Here is a 17,527-nt window from a genome sequence, read left to right as displayed (position 1 = left end):
ACCTTTTTTGTGAAACACAGCATGGAGGAACCTCTGAGCTGATTGGCTGCTGTCAGAGAGGGGTGGGGCCTGAGAAGGAGAGTAATCTGAGGGAGAGGACAGGGGGGAGGCGGCTGCGGGGACATGGTCCTAAAAAAAGAAGAGGGAGTACATTACTAGTACTGTAGAACAGCGGTTCTCAAACTACAGGTCGCGACCCAAAGTGGGACCATGCATTGGCAACTAAAAAATATATATATCAAGAGAAAAACCGACGAGCCCAACTCGGATAGAGTTTTCCACCTGGCAGCCATTTGTATTTGCCATGTCTCGCCCCTTCATCAACGGAGGCTGACACAGTATTCCAATACACATCTCACTACATCCTGAGCATGTATAATCGCGGAGATCACGTCTCATCTTTTGTGTGTAACCATGACACTCGCAATGGATAGGTTTGTTGTCAGAAGCGCGGAGAGAGAGAAGAAGCGTGGATTTTCCTTGCAGACAAAAACAACCCATTGGCAGATAAATGTGCTGATAATGAATGGGACTACAAGGTCGGGACACAGACCTGTTTGGACTCGCAGATAAAATAGAGAGCTGGATTAAGGACCTCCGTTTATGGCACTCCAGGATAATCAGCAGAGATTTTGGGGTATTTAATCATCTGTAGCCACATAGAAGGGCTCATTGAACAATTTCTGAATAATTTTCCTGAAGAGAGAGCATGGACAATTTGGACAACTGGATCCTATATACGTTCATTACGCATGACACAACAGGCCTCCCACTGTATAATTTTTATTATAATAAATAATAATAAATACAGATCTCGCCTCAGAGTAGAAGCGGATCTCCGCCACTTTCTCAGCACAACGTAGCCACGTATCATGAAACTGTTCAAATTTCTCTTCTCTTTATTCTTGAAAAGCACATGTGAACGCATTTTCTTTTTTTATGTTCCGTCAACATATTTGGGGTAAATATGCCTTGTTTTATTAATGTGTATACAGAAACAATTCCATAGCTTTTTTTTTATCCGCTTTTTCTCCCCATTTTCTATTTTTCTCCCATCACAATTTCGTATATCCAATTCTTCCCTCCCCTGTCTTGAACGTTGCTAGACTATGCCTCCCACAGGTCGGTTGTAGTGAGGACAGAAGCCTTGCATCATGTGTCCCCTCCAATACACGAGGAGGCAGCCTGTCGCATCTTTTCACCGCAGCAGCTCGAACTCTGTGGCAAGGAGTAACGCGTGGGAGGCTCACGCTGCCCCCGCTATTTCCTGCTTCCGCCGCACCGGCGTCACCAAACCGACCTGTAGGAGTCGCTGTCCACAACGTCAAATCCCCACCCACCGGCTTTCCCACCCTCTAACACTTGCCAATTGTGTTAGTATGAACGACCGGCCAGCCGGTAGCAACGGCGAGAGCTGGGCTCGAAACCAGTGTCTCCTGCGTTAGAGGCGAGCGCCTTGCCCACTGCGCCAATCAGCCGCCCTTCCATAGCTTTTGTTGATAATATTCATTAATTTCATTGATAAGATAGTGCTGTAATTTCACTTTCTAATACATATGCTTGATCAAGTTCAACATGTGCTTTTATTTTGATATTCACTATTTCCACGTTGAAATTACGATACATTAATCAAACTACGGCCCGCGGGCCGGATCCGACCCGCCTCCACATTTGGCCCGGACCTCTAGCGGAGCTTATATAATTTTTTTTTTTTTTAAGATGGCAGCATCCCCATTGTCTGTGCTGAATGTTTGTTAGTGTTCGATATTTTTTGTTTTGTTTTTAGTACTTTTAAACATCCATTTTTAGTAAGTAGTAGTTTTCATCTGATCCTATAATTTTTTCATTCACCAACTTCTCCTTTTTTTAGTGTCCTGAAAGGCGCCTTATAAATAAAATGCATTATTATTATTATCATCCAGGAGGGAAAAGACACTTTGGATAGTAGGGACTGCATCTCTGCCTGTCCTGGCCAGGAAACACTTTGCAACTGTGATATCCTCTGGCAGTAGTTGGATATTGTAATGTGTGGCGAGGGGTTGCAGCAATTCCACAGAGAGAAACTGGTCTGAGGCTGGATAACATGCCTGTATGCCTCTCATAAGTTGTTCTCCAACTCATGAGAACCTGCTCTCAAGCTCTTGCAGCATTCTGTTGAGGACTGGATAGAACAGTCTGTCTCAGCTGATCTTCTGAGCTGAGGTCTGAGCTTGTGCCACAAGATGACTGAACTACATACTCGTCCATCCTTTTCTGCTTCCTCCTTTGGCTGGTAGTATGTTCCTCAATCCCAAGGCCATTACATATGGCCTTTGTCCTGTCATACATGTCCACTAACATCTCTGAGGTGCGATAACCTTTGCGTGTGTCCTGCACTGTGCTTTTAAATAGTACAGAGCTAGAGCTAGGTGGTCTGTAGGTACTGTATATTTATTTATAGTTATTTATTTCATTAATAGTGTTATTATTTATTTCCTGACTTTTTTTTCTGTGAAGATCCCGGAAAGGTTTATTAATATTTGGTTATGTGTGGCATTCTGGAAAACAATAAATGTTTACGTTTAGGCACCCCTGCGATCGTCACACTTTTTCTGTTACAAACTGACCCCGGCCCCCACCAGAGAAGGGACAAGTTATGTGGCCCTCACAGGAAAAAGTTTGGGGACCCCTGCATTAATCCATTCAGTGCCAACCACGAGTTTAGTCGGGTTAACTCGCCATGCGTTCCGTGCCAAGACCTGAGAAATCTCGGGTTTTAATCGTTATTTCTTTTATTAGCGATATCCATTAATTTTTCATCCATCCAGTCTGACGTTATCATTGGGAATGGGTCTGAGCTCGCAAAGGGCAAATACCGCCGCCTATCATCTCCCGGGTGGTATTGCACATCATTGGATTGGATTGGCTGAGACTGTGCATCAGAAAAAAAAACTCCGGTCCCGGGTTTCCCTTCTCGGGCAAGCAGTATCGTGTTACCACATTCACTGGCGAGGCTGGGAGCAGGGTCGATTATGTGTTTTAGACTATAACGACAATAAACGCGATCAATATTTGGAATGGCGATCAGGAATTGGATTAATCTTTTTGCAGAACATCTGATGTGAGGTAAGGACTCTATTTTACCAGTCTTGGGTTAATCAGATGTTCCTTTCTCCGCCATCGGAGCGTGTGTATGTAACGTTAGCGCTGACCAGGCCATGGATAATTGATTTTTCAGCCTGCTTCTCTAGCGTGCATAAGGACACATATACTATCGATAATCTAGCGTTTATTTGAAAACTATTCATAAATAAGCCAAAAAATTACAACGTGTTTTGTGTATTCCACTAAAGGGCTATTATCGCAGATTTCTCTGGAATTACTAGAAATCTCCAAAACTATACTCGTATTCAAAACGGTATAAAACGTAAATGTACCAATGAAAAAACAATACGTTTCGTACATGTTGACTGCAAGCAAGTCATTGATAAGCGACGGGTGTATTAGACCCATAGCCATAATTTAAGATATAGTTTATGCGTTCGCAAATATCCCAGTCCTCCCATTGACTTCAGTGCTGGCACGCTAGACCTAATTTGGTCATATGGGCGTGGCCTGGAATGAGTTAAATGTGGGGTCGCAAAAAATAAAAAAGCTAAATTAAATGGGGTTGTGGTATCAAAAAGTTTGAGGCTAGTCTAGTTTGGATGAAGCTCATTTAAAAAGATATAAACAGCATTTTGCAAGCTGAATTGAATGTGTGTAAACATGTCATGTTGTATACAGCCGTCTACTTCATTATTTCTCTGCTCAGTAAAACACAAGGTGAAATGTTCAGGGCTGTGCTTGACCCCATTTGAGCAGAACAGAGGCTAAATCCAGGCTATGTTGGTCGCTATAGCAATATTGAACCTGAAGCTTACACAGAGTTTATCCAGCGGCAGGTTGCAGAATGAACAGTGAGAGCAGCTGGCTTCTGCTGACCAGTCATCCACTTCTTCGGGTTCACAGTCTGAAAGATGCAAATAATAAACAAGTGCATACATTAGGGCAGGATTAATTACAGATCAAACTCAGATTATGGATCTCACATACTTCCTACCAGGGTTTCCGTTAGAAAATATTGTTGCCGGTCTCCGTGTCCTGTAAGATTTCGATCTCCCGGACAAATGTGAGAAATTCCGGTCAGTTTATTGAGCTTAAAAACAATTGATAGGCAGGCTATATAAAGAATGACATCCTCAATATAATATTTTAACTTAAAACTAGGCTACTTTTAGGGCGGTCAGGTGGCGTAACGGAGATTGCGTTCGTCACCAAACCCCGGAGCGGCTAGATTCGCCTGTTCGAATCCAGCTCACAGCTCCTGGGTTGTCACCAGCTTGGCTGGCCGTTCACACTAATACAATTGGCAGTATTAGAGGGTGGGAGAAGCTGGCGGGGTGGGTCCGGGTCGTTGTAAACAGCGACTGCTACAGTTCGGTCGGGGCGCCTGCTAAGCGCGGATAGGACTTGAGTGGGATAGTGTGATCCTTCCACACGCTACGCCCTCTCAATGAGAATCCGCGCTGCCAGGTGAAAAGAAGCGGTTGATTGGCTGGACGTGTGTCGGAGGAAGCACGTGATAGCCTCCACTCTCCCAGACCGACTGTGGGGGGTAAGTGCGCAGCAACCAGGAAGGGGATTGGGAATTGGCATAACGACTAACATTGGGATGGGAGAAAATCGGAGGAAAATGGAGGGGGGAAAAAGATCAATAATAAAAAAATAAATAAAAAACGGCTACTTTTGCGTATAGTCATTATATTCCAAGTAAAATAAGTCCCTCGAGACTCCGTGCTGCTGCTGACTTGAAATCAAATAGGTGTCTGTGGGCAGTCGGCCCGACATTAAACAGCAGTCTGTTATAATCAAATTTTTATGAGCTAACGAATTCCGTTATATTGGACATTTGTATTAATTATATCAAGCAAAGAACTGAGAAATTTGGCAGAAAGAGACGGCAACATTATCGTGGGGTTCACTGAAACGTTCAACGAAGCGATAAACTAATCCCAATAGTATGCAACTGCAGAGCCAGCGGCGCCATCAGGTCTGGTCTGGGGACCGCTCAGCAGCGCCACCCACCCAGTGGCTGAATTGCCAATGGCTGAATTGGAGTATTGCACTGTGCGGGCACAACTGTGAGCTCTGCGGCTCTGCAGTTGCATGCTTCTCGCTAATCCAGCATCAAGCTCCCGCCCCGCCATTCTCATCAGCAAACCACAGGTTGCGCTGCAAACTTGCTGTGCGCGTGATATGATATAGGAACACACACCGTTGTCATTATTAGACCTGCTGGGTGAAGCAACAATGAAACAAAATTAAATGTAACTATTTTAATACAATTCAAATTGTGCTTAGAGGGAATTATTTTCACAGGACATTATGACCGGAGATATTTAAATATGTCGGACTTCAACAGATTTCCCGGTTAAAAACAGTAATTACCGGACAACGGAAACCCTGCTCCCTACGTGTTCAAAATAATAGGAAACAGATGCAGAAGTTCTCATATAGGCAGCTGCCAAATTTTGGCAACATTTTAGATTTTTTTTTCTTTTCCACCTTTTCTCCCATTTCTATTTTTTTCTCCCATCCCAATTTTCATATCGTCCAATTCAACCCTCCCCTGTCTTTGAACGTTGTTTCTTGCCTCCCACAAGCCGGCTGCAATGTGGACTAAGTCATACATAGCACGAGTCCCCTCCGATACTCGAGGTAACAGCCGTCGCATCTTTTCACCTGCGCAGCTCTATCTTTCAGCGTCGGGGGTCTGGGCTTTGGAGGGGCCCCGCCCCCGTCGCTTCTTGATTCTACTGCGCAGGCGCACCAACCGACCTGTAGGAGTCGCTGTCCACAACGCCCAATCCCCATCCTTCAGTTTCCCTCCCCGTAATACGGCCAATGTGTATTACTGTGGACGACCAGCTAAACTGAAAGCAATGTGGAGAGCGGGGCTCGAACAGGAGGTTCGAGCCTAGTCTCCAGCATTCGTTGCGAGCGCCTTGCCCACTGCGCCACGTAGCGGCCCACATTTTAGATTTCTTATTATATCTCGACACGACAGTAATAGATAGTACTCAAAAAGAAATAAGACGCTCTACACAGATTTTTTTTTTAACGTGTTAAACACTCAAACAAACGACCATGTCAAATGATTGGAACGAGAAAGCAGTCTATCAAACCATCTAGTGACACGCATGCATGTTATGCGCACAACAGTTGAGTGTGTACACAAAGGCCTGCCTATAGCCCCTTTAATGGCTTGAGTTATATACATCCCTCACAATTCTACATTCTAATTATTACCTACTACAGTGATCAGGGCACGAAATTAACTTTTTGACTCACCGGCCAGTGGCGGGTAGATGGGAAAATTCTACCCGCCAAGCATATTTCTTACCGGGCAAAAAAATACGCATTTTTGTGTCACATGGCCGGGCTATATATGAAAATGTTTCAGTACATTTCAAGTAGATAAGCTATTACGTTGAAGAATACACACTTAAAGAGGCCAGAGTTAAATTTGTACGCTCTCTCTCTCTGACGTCTAAACTTCACAACACACAATCTAAAACCCCTCCCTACCTCCCTCTCCCAAACCGTTCCTACAACAAATTTTTTATGTTGCATGATCATGTACATTTATTTTTTATAAATGTTTTAACATTTAAATATCAACATTATCTGGCAATCCTCAGTAAATACTACACACAGAAAGGGCTCCTTAACCCGCGGTCAGGTGGCGTAACGGAGATTGCGTTCGTCACCAACCCCGGAGCGGCTGGATTCGCCTGTTTGAATCCAGCTCACAGCTCCGGGGTTGTCACCAGCTTTGCTGGCCGTTCACACTAATACAATTGGCAGTATTCGAGGGTGGGAGAAGCTGGCGGGGTGGGTCCGGGTCGTTGTAAACAGCGACTCCTACAGTTCGGTCGGGGCGCCTAAGCGCGGATAGGATCTAAGTGGGATAGTGTGATCCTTCCACACGCTACGCCCTCTCAGTGAGAATCCGCGCTGCCAGGTGAAAAGAAGCGGTTGATTGGCTAGACATGTGTCAGAGGAAGCACGTGGTAGCCTCCCCTCTCCCAGACCGACTGTGGGGGGTAAGTGCGCAGCGACCAGGAAGGGGATTGGGAATTGGCATAAAGACTAACATTGGGATGGGAGGAAATTGGAGGAAAAAGGAGGGGGAAAAAAGAAAAAAAAAAAAAAAAAAAGGCTCCTTAATTGAACATGTGGCGGACAGACCACAGTGTCACTACTCACTCGCCAAACCGAAAATCTGCCCGGGCTCCAATTTCGTGCCCTGGCCACAGGTAAGAGGAATCTAATGTTAATTCCAGCTTGATTGTCCATTTATTTCATTGCAATCCATCTGATCAACGTATGATGTCGTACTAAAGAAAGCCGTTACTGACAATCAAGGAATCATAAACGACCCCCCCCCCCCTTTCCTGCACGCATGATGGAGCATAATGTATACCGATCATATGAATTTGAATTTTTTAATATAGCGTGTATACTATAGGAACGAAACGCCAATCGATTACCGTATGTATAATATGCGTCGGGCCTATAACTCGCGTTCTAGGAATTACTGCTCTACACTATAAAACATACTTATATTCACGACGGTACTAACACGACAATGTATGAATGGAAAAATATAACGTTCCCACATCCGGAATGATAGATACCCGATGTTGAATGGGCCATGGTAATGTCGATATAGCTATAATATTTAAAAAGTTATAGCCCTGCAAAGAAGGCGAGCGACTCCATAGGCTTACAGCACTGGCAGAGAGTGGTATAAGATGGGCAAACTGCGTGGCAGACAATGTATTAACGTGACGCCTCCTTGTCGTAAGGGGAAAAAGCTTTGTTGACGACCATATTTAGTCATTTTCGTTGACTAAATTAACACTGCTTTGTAGCCAATGCAATTCTGGAGCCAACGCTATCCCATGCAGGGGTTGATCGCAACGAGAAAGGGGTAAAAGAAGCCAGGGAAGTCCTTTGTTTTGACTAGAGCCTCGGAATCAATGGAAGCGGACGGCAATTTTGGATAATCAATCATGGCGAATTAACGCCAGTACACAGATTAGAAAAACCGTTGTAAAACACTCATTTTCCGTGGTATTTTTTATCAACTTTGGACCTGTACTAGATAAGACAGGCTATGGAACCGTTTTCTAGCTCCTACCTCTCAGCTGGAACTTAAAAACAGGCATCTGCCAACAAGTCTTTTGAACTTTTACTTCAGTGTGTTCAAACCTCTTTAACTCTATTTCATTAGCACTCAAGAGTGATTCTTCTTTGTTGTGGAAGAAAGATCAGAATGTTTCCTTTCAAAAAGAGACCAGACTCATGCATGTGCTATAAGTATAAATATGCAATCGCCAGGCGTGTTGTGCAAAACTAGCCCCATTTTTGCCCGATGCTTATGTGGTTAATTGTGGAGGCCAAAATCACAATCACAACTAATATAAGATTAATTGTGCAGCCATAAATGGAGATGCACACATTTAAACTCACCATCAAATATGCTGAGGTCTCTAAGCAGCAATGGGCCATAGATTCCCTCCAGAATGGTTTCAAACCCTGCAAGACACAAGGAATACAAACATGAATATTTCTGCACTCATGACAAAACTTAACTAGATTTATTTTGGTCCATCCCCCTGGATATCAACACTATGAAGCCATTTCAGATCCAATCGGCTTCCTTTGTAATATTGCATAATATACACACTTTTACTTTGATTGGCCCAACAGTCCCAAGTGTCTCCTCAAGGCACCACACCCATTCAATGTACAATTTCATTTTGTGTTCTGAATTTGTTACATTCTTTGTTACAGGCTGTACGCGTACTAGAGCATGCTACAGTGAGCGCCGTATTTGTCTGCCCATTGAGTGCATGTTCATGGGGCTACAATGGAGGGCGAGTCATGTCATACACTAATGTACAAATTAGGGATGGGTGTCAGCAATAAATTACTTGAGTACTTGCTGTTTCAACTTAAGTCAAGTGGTTTTTGATGGGTTGGTTACCACCAAAAGTGTTTGTGCCACTGAAACAGAAATCTTGTTCGGAAATCGTGCAAGATGCGAGTTGTTGCAGGAAGACATCGTTAGAAGCTGTGGAACATGGAGAATATACCGTGAAAGGTTTGTTGCATTGGAATACAGCTAGCAGTGTTATCTAAAAGATAAACAGTGGTTCGCGTTTGTGCATTTCCAAATTGTGCCAACATGTCGCCCACTTTGTGTGGCGTTCATAGAGTATTGATATGCTGTTCCATGAGCAGAGAGACCTGCTGCAGACAGAGTGGAGGTAATGTAATTATTACAAATGGTAACTGACTATAACTGACTTCTGTCTGACTATACGCATTAAGCACCGGGTATATTGCTGTGCATTGCCATGTCCGCTGAGCGAAACATAATAAAATTGGTAGTGTACGTGTATGTGACTAGTGCAATATCTCATTATTATATTATTATGAGATTTCAGCACCACTCCATACATAACAATTGCTGCTATTCTCTAATGTAGCAATCAAGTTTAAATACTCTAGACCAGTGGTACTCAGACGTGGCCAAATCAGGAGCCACTGACAAAATATTTTTTGAAAGAGCCACATAAAAACACCCCTTTGCTCAACCAAACCAACATCAAGACAGGGCTGTACACTGCGATGATATCGTCGCGAATTGCCCCTTTAATTGGCCGTTGCGATTGGTAAATATTATCTGGGGGCGGGCTTGCGAGTAGTGCTTTCAAGCCTTGTATTCGCATTTCACTCCTAAATTATCCAAGGCGTGTGATGACGCGATGACGTCACTCACGCGAGCTGAGCAGTGAGCACTCAGCAGGCATGATCAGCGGGAACAATCGACTGAGCACTCACTCTGATAGACTGGCTGACTGTCTGATTTAGCTATGAAGAAAAGTAAAGTTAGTATTGCTTCATATTTGACGCGTTCAACCTCCTATAGTGAGCCGAACTGAACTGAACTGAACTCAGGCCCCGTTTAGACGGAAACGCTAGCAGGTGAATCCGCAAAAATATTTTTTCGGATGTGCCTTTCGTTTATACGGAAACGGCGTTTTTACGGGGTGAAACCGCAAAAAAGTGAGACTACCTTCCAGGGTGGAATTCCTAGAAACGCAAAAGCTTTGCGCTCTCGTCTAAACTGTTAAAACGTATAAATCTGATAAAACGATGACGAAAGGTTTGTCACGGCTCTGGTCGCGCGTACTGCTTACGTCACAGGTAGCAGGTATGCGCCAGTAGCCGAGACGTAAACAAAGCAAGTATGTCTGACTTATATCAACGGAGATCACCTGAAGGCTACATTGGCAGTACTTTTAACCCTTTCACTGCCACACGACAGAAGGTTACCCCTTTACTATCACACAACCGGCTGTCGTGTGGCAGTGAAAGGGTTAAATACACAAGAATCTGTCCCGCGGCGTGAGTGGACCCACTGTCTGTGAGTGACTCTGCTTTGGTGCAATCACATTCCCCATCCACAGTCTGCGAATCAGAGGCAGAGTAGGGCGGGTCTTCACAGCACGTCATGTGACATATGCGCCAATCGTGTGACAGCGGGTCTCCGTCGTTACAGCGTAGTCTGCACGGAGAATTCCACTCCAAAACGCTCGTCTAAACGTAAAATTAAAAGTGAAACCGCAAGATGACTTTTGCGGTTTCTGTTCACAAAACGCTCGTCTAAACGGGGCCTCAGACACACGGAGAGAGCTGCGGCGTCTGCTGCGCCTCCTCCCTCCTGCACCCGTGGCTGTTGTAAACACTAGTCTAGTGGGACACTGGGACCTCGGTGAGCCGGCTAGCTACTGATAGCTATCAACAAATGCTCCAGTAAGTCTAGTAGTGCATGATAGCTCGCGTTAGTTTACTGTTCAAAACGAAACGTCCCATTAAACTAAATAGTTCAGATAGCTCCTGATATCAATGTCTTATAACACTGAGTCGATGCGTATTCGAGCTGAGGGTAGGGCTGGGCGATATGACGATATTATATAAATATCGGGTACAGTTCATTAACGATACACTTTTTAAACGTATCGTGGATATCGTGATGTTTTGCCCAAGAGGCTTGTGTTGCGTCAATCTGGTCCACACGTTGACACTTTTGAACAGCGCCGCCCCACACACACACTACTGCATCAAAAGTTACTACTTATGATAACAAAGGCATTCGTTTTGTGGCATTGACGTTATATAGTTACACTTTCAATAACATCAGCGTATTTACATAGCAACGACCGAGGTCGACCTAGATATAGCAAGCATTAGCCGTTCATATCTCAGCCCGTGCTGACTCCGTTGTGCCCATTCTGCGGTCTGTTAATAACGTTTTCAATCAGACAGATGTATGGAAATGCTTTTATTATAACATCCGTTGCAGTAAAATCATTATGCCTCCAGTCGTTTAGTCATTCTGCAGAGCTAAAAGGTAAAAGTCGGCCGCGGCGAGCTACCGCTGCCATTGTTGTTTTCATTGAGCTCTCCAATAGCGGAAGTAAAAAATTAATACGCGCTTGCCGATTGGTGCTAAGAACAGCAGGGCTGGTGCAAGCGATGTGACGTAATTGGCAGACGCGACTGTCAATCAAAATGATTCTGTTTGCCGACTGAATGAATATAAACGTTATTAACAGATTGCAGCATAGGTACAATACAGTACAGCTCAATACAACAACAGTCAACAGTGGACTGGAGGATGCAGACCAGAGAAAGACTTTCGTCTTGTTTACATCAGGGTCCCCCATTTTCAATTCATCATATTTCGTATCTAAATCATATAATATCTCATTGCTAAATATATGCAATATATAATCTAATAATCCAATAATCTAAATCTAATATATAATATAAAAATGCTAAATGCATGGGTATTTTATTTTGTCTTTAATGTTAGCTTGCAAACTCAAATACTGTCTTGGTAAGCCTCATAATGAATTGTTTGGGGGGGAAAAAAAAGAAAAACATCGTGATGCGTATCGTGTATCGCCGAAAGGTCAGAAAATATCGTGATATCATATTTAGGCCATATCGCCCAGCCCTAGCTGAGGGCACGCTGAATATAGTCAATAGGGTCCAGCTGCAGCGCCGGAGAATCCTGGCCGTAGCTGGAGCGTGGCGGCTACAGTATAGGGACCAGCTGCAGCTCCGGGGAATCCTGGCCGTAGCTGGAGGCTACTCGAGTACACACAGACAGTGGAGCTGGTTGCATATAGCAAGCATTTAGACTTGTTGCGTGGTGGCGATGTCTCGCAGATAATACAACTACAAGTATGATTATATAATATATATATTTTATTAAAAACAATTATAATTTTTTTTTCTTTTTTTTAAATAAAAAACAATCGATATAAATAATGGTAGTTCGTAAAAATGTGCCCCTAAAAAATGTTTTTTGTCCCTAAATTTCTCATTTAGGGGCAAGTGTGCCCCTAGTGAAAAAGCTTAGCGTACAGCCCTGCAAGATACCAATAGAAGATTTACAAGCTAGGAAAAAGCATGATCATGTACTGCATGCTGTACCAGTAGGCTACTGAAATGTATTAGTTACCGTGGCAACCTTAACTGTTGATACATATGGCAAAGGCCACAGGCAAAGTATAATTACTGCCATTAATGGTTTCCCCTGGCAATTCAAATGCCTCAAGTGTCCCTGAGAGAGGTTGGATGTTTTCACAAAGCAGACAAATGCAACTTGTCTTTGAATGGCCTGTGGTCTATTCTTCTTCATACTTGCATTTTCATGTATTATTTTTACCATTTCGGGTTCACGGTATCTTTCTGGAGTGTGCACATAATGCAAAGCACGACCAGAGATCAATTTGGGTAGTTCGTTCAGAAGGGAGAGAAGGGGGATGGGGTGTCAGATTTGCATAGGTCAGTGGTTGTAACCAACTAATTACCCTACATGATTATTTGCATTTGGTTCTGTATTTTATTTACTTCCAATTGGTAGGCTAAATGTGAACTTGCCAGCTCTGGCCAGCTACCACCTGTAACATTTGGTACCTGGTGAGCTAACGAACAAACCATTATCTATAGGTTAACTTGTTTTCACTGTACATTCAACAACAATGATACAAACCTTACCATTGTTATTCTGTCATGTTGAATTCTGATGTTTGATCCTTCACTTTGAACGAGTTAGTTACTATGCTAAAGTTGAACGATGATCTGTGTTATTATTCTGTGGTGGCCTGTGTCAAGTGTGCACATTCTGTAAACAATTCCATTGGTTAGTGAGTCAGTGGCTGCGGTTACATGGTGACTTTTAATTCCGAATTATAACTTCGGAATCAAATCATTCGGATGTAAAAAAAAATCATGCGAGTTTACATGTCAAATCTTAATTCCGACAAGGTGTTTACATGAAAGTCACTGTCTAATCGGGAGTTTTCGAGTCATCGTAAGGTTTGGGGCTGGGAAGGCTTCTGATTGGGTAAACGTAAACAGGATGTTAACGTCATTACGTTTACCAGAAGTAAACAAACAGCTGCGACCGGTATTCTCCGCTACTGTGCTAGCGTACCAAACAACATTAACCAGACTCTCGGTGTGTCTATTCTGCTAACGTTAAAGGCCTCTAAATGCTACAGTAACATTGTACCCCGTATGTAGCAACCCATTGATAACAAGCAGACAAATAAGCATAATTTTTACTTCCGGGCGGGGGGTTTCAAAATAAAAGAGCGACGTCTAAAAGCACCGTAAATACGTTTATTCTTTACAATATCTAATATATATATCTATACACGAACCTAAACTAATCTAAAGTTAGTTTAGGTTCGTGTTAACGTTAGATAATGTACAAAATAAACCTATTTACGGTGCTTTTAGACGTCGCTCTTTTATTTTGAAATCCCCCGACGGAAGTATTATAGTGTCTGTTGCTAGCAGCTTCACTTTTGCCGGCCGGTTCTGTGCTTTTTCTAGCTAACGTATCATCATTCGTTTCCAAAGGAGAGGAGAGAAAGACCGCGGCTCACATGCAGCTCAAACTACCTGTTGGAATAAATTAATTGATTGATGTTTAACTTGTCCCTGTGTGTGTCCAGTCATTTCGACTAGCAAACGTTGTATCTAACGTTACCTCAGGATACCATTGTTGTTAGTTGCTATGTAGCTATTTTGTGGATAGCATTTTGTGGATAGCATTTTGTATAGCATCAATACTAGCTGGCTGGCTACAGCTTTATTTACTAAATTATGGAGGCTTTTTAATCGTCAAGGTAAGAGAGGATTTGTCATGATCAACTGAAGGCGTATGCTATGGAACAATATGTGCCCCTGTTCGCGATCATCTATGTGTACTGTAGCCTATGCACGATCATGTGCAGAAAGACCGGGGGGAACTAATTCCGAAAAAGCGTTTACATGGACAGAAAAAGCTTTAATTCGGAATGATAAACGGAATAAACCGGCCACTTACATCGGAATGGATTTTATTTCGGAATGGCCATTTTCATTCGGAATTAAGTATTTTCAGATGTTTACATGATAACTTTAAATAGGATTTAACGTTAATTCCGAATGAAAAGGGGAATAAACTGTCCATGTAAACGCAGCCAGTGTGACAATCTGTTAAGAACAACATCTGGTTGGATGCAGCTTCACATGCTCCACTAGATTTGCACATGCTAACATTAGCCTAACAAAATATTCCTCATCTTTGGATATAAAATATTGCAGTATCTTCCCCTTCAACTATCGTCTGGCCAATATCGGAAATATGATATCTGCCAATACAGATATTCTAAAAATTACCAATGTATCGGCCGACCACTGTCTAGGCGTGTTTATGTTAGAATTTCACAACAGTGCATGTTATGTAGATAAATTAGTAATTTAGAGGCAAGCTAGCAGGCCAACAGGTATCTCCTTTGTAAACATGCACCCATGGAGCTATAAAGAACAAAGTCACGCTGGTCTAAAAAGATTTAGTAAAGACCTTAATTAACTTACCATAATGAGACAATAAAGTTACTCGTTTGCTAAATGTAAATTAATGGTGGATTTATTCAAAACATACTATATACAGATTTTTGAATCAGTTATGTGAAGGCTGCTTAATAAATGACACACCCTTCTAACTATAATGTCTCGTCCGTATCTCCGGCGGTAACTTAATATATATAAGCCAACATTTTGCCCAAAATGCAGGTGATGTTAGGGCTCGAGAAATATATATATATTTACGCTACAAAAAAACATTAAATTGGCAAACGTCAGGTTAGAACTGTATTTAGTGTGATGCTGGTCTTAATTTGAGCTTCAAGTACCGGTGAGTTACATCTCGTTGGCCAAGTTGCCTTGTCTCAACTTGACTGCAGCAATATATAATTATGGCAGCAAGTTAACCTGCATGGCTGCTGTATGAAACCAATGTTCAAAAGCCGTTACTGAAGGCCATTGTGGGATTGTTGCTTTTCGGTCGAAGAAGCAATCCGCAAACTACACTGCCAACATTAGCCACTCTCCCTTCCCCTCCCCCAAATAATGTTAGCTAGCCATCATAAACTCAGCCATAGTATGCCAGCTAGCCATCATCATCCATATCAGTAACGTGACGTTAACATTGGAGTTAACGTTACCCGAGAACTAAGCTCATGTTGACCGGTTTGTCGGCATTCTAACTTAACGTTGGTTAACATTGTTAGACATCTGATTCGCAGGTTAACACAATACATTACGCTAACGTCACTCATTTATCTAATCTCAGGGTTGATATTATGCGCAACCCTCGGCGAGTGGCTGGAGCGGACAAAGAAACGGGCCAACACACAGACGGCTACCTAGCCGTTAGCAGACATCACCCCGCTGGCCACCTACACTGCAGCCAGGCTGCTAGCTAACACCAACTTAGCTCACGCTAGCTAACGTCAGCTAGCCAGAGAGACAGCTGGCTTGTCGGTGAGCAAAGCACTGTCAAGCCTGTCATTCCAAGTTGCAGTTTTTCTAACAAATAAAACAAAACAGTTGATGCCTTACCAACGCAGTGTATCAATTTATGCCGCCAAGAATCGAGTTCCCGCCTGAACCCTTTCCTTTCTGCCGTGCATTTGGAGCTGCGGCACTGTGCAGCCGCCATTCTGCGCGTCCTCCTTCCCCCCTGCTCACCTCGGTCTGGACCAAAACAAACGTCACGGGAGGTCAGACGTTCTGACGTCATGACGTCGCCACAACGGGAGCTCCGCCCACTGCTTCTAAACGAAAATCACATAATAATAATAATAATAATAATAATAATAATAATAATAATAATAATAATAATAATAATAATAATAATAATAATAATAATAATAATAATAATAATAATAATAATAATAATAATAATAATAATAATAATAATAATAATAATAATTGTAACTGAGGGGTACAATTCCCTGACTGTATTGATAAGTATGGTATCATTAAACCACTACCGTCTTTATGTACATTCTACTGGCCATACAGTACATAGGTATTCTAATGATGAACACTTCCCCACAATGAATCGGTTCTACACAAAGTTGTATTTAAGTATTTATTGCAGCAAAAGGTACATAATATACTTCTTTACTTCACTTTGAATGCGCTTATAAGGCAAAGGAATGTGCGTAGGCAAATCAATAACGAATGTCCATTCTCATATTAAGCAGGAGGTAATCATACAACCTGAATCTTAGGGAATTATATCTATGGTACACTAGTAATATAGCGGGAGATACTGGAAGGGTCCCCCCGGTTGTAAGCCAGCAAGGGTAGAGGATCTGTCGGTAGTAGAGTCTGGGTCAACGATGATAAGGAGACTCCGAGTACGGGAGACGGTGCAATAAGATCTTGATCCACAGACGAATACAGCTGTTCTCCGTAGCATGTAGCTCCACATGGAAGAAAGCTAGCCTGCCTCAGGCTTCTGAGGGGCAGACTCGACGTGGCTCCTCACAGGGTAAATCCCACACACTTGTGGGCGTCGGCGATTCTCCGCTCCATTAATTACAGGACCAAAAGCAAATATAATCCAGCCGAAAAGGGCTATGCAGTCGTCGGGTAGATAATCCAGTGTACATGTCCACACGGTCCTCGTCTAGGGCCCCTCGGGTGAAAGCGCCGTGATAAGCAGCCCAGCCTGGATAAGCACTCTAGCTGATACGAGGAAACGTTGGTGATGCTGGTCACTGTAGAACTTTAGCCGCACGATACACTATACACAAATAGACTATTACTGACTTAATAGAATAGGTCGCACTCGACGGTACAGCGTTAAACTCTGACACTTCAGTTATTAATTCGCACGCGGTCTCAATGCTCTATTTGGGGCCAAACAGGCCATACTTCACCGCACGTCGTATCGTGGGTGAGGCTTCAACTTATTAGGTAACATACTTCTGTATTCACCTGCGCCGTATTTATACGCTTAGATGAATAAACTAGTACCAGCTTTATTCCTGTCTCATATCCTTGCGCAATA

The 17,527-nt window shown here is 43.0% G+C and overlaps 1 protein-coding gene across 1 annotated transcript in view; it reads right to left on the bottom strand.

Moving 5' to 3' along the window:
• Nucleotides 1–16,184, bottom strand: part of lcorl (ligand dependent nuclear receptor corepressor-like) — a 42,383-nt gene extending 26,199 nt beyond the window's left edge. The window contains exons 1-4 of the mRNA XM_084318250.1: nucleotides 16,066–16,184; nucleotides 8,560–8,625; nucleotides 3,903–3,991; nucleotides 3–129 (exon numbers count right to left, since the gene is read on the bottom strand). Of these exons, the coding sequence (XP_084174376.1) occupies nucleotides 3–129; nucleotides 3,903–3,991; nucleotides 8,560–8,625; nucleotides 16,066–16,165 (382 nt within the window). The 5' untranslated portion in view covers nucleotides 16,166–16,184. The remainder of the gene's footprint in view (nucleotides 1–2; nucleotides 130–3,902; nucleotides 3,992–8,559; nucleotides 8,626–16,065) is intronic.
• Nucleotides 16,185–17,527: the final 1,343 nt, after the last annotated feature.

The sequence above is a fragment of the Notolepis coatsorum genome, assembly GCF_963971535.1.
Source record: "Notolepis coatsorum genome assembly, chromosome: 7".
Lineage (NCBI taxonomy): Eukaryota > Metazoa > Chordata > Actinopteri > Aulopiformes > Paralepididae > Notolepis > Notolepis coatsorum.
The sequence above is the reverse complement of the archived record's forward strand: the minus strand, read 5'-3'. Positions and strand labels throughout refer to the sequence as shown.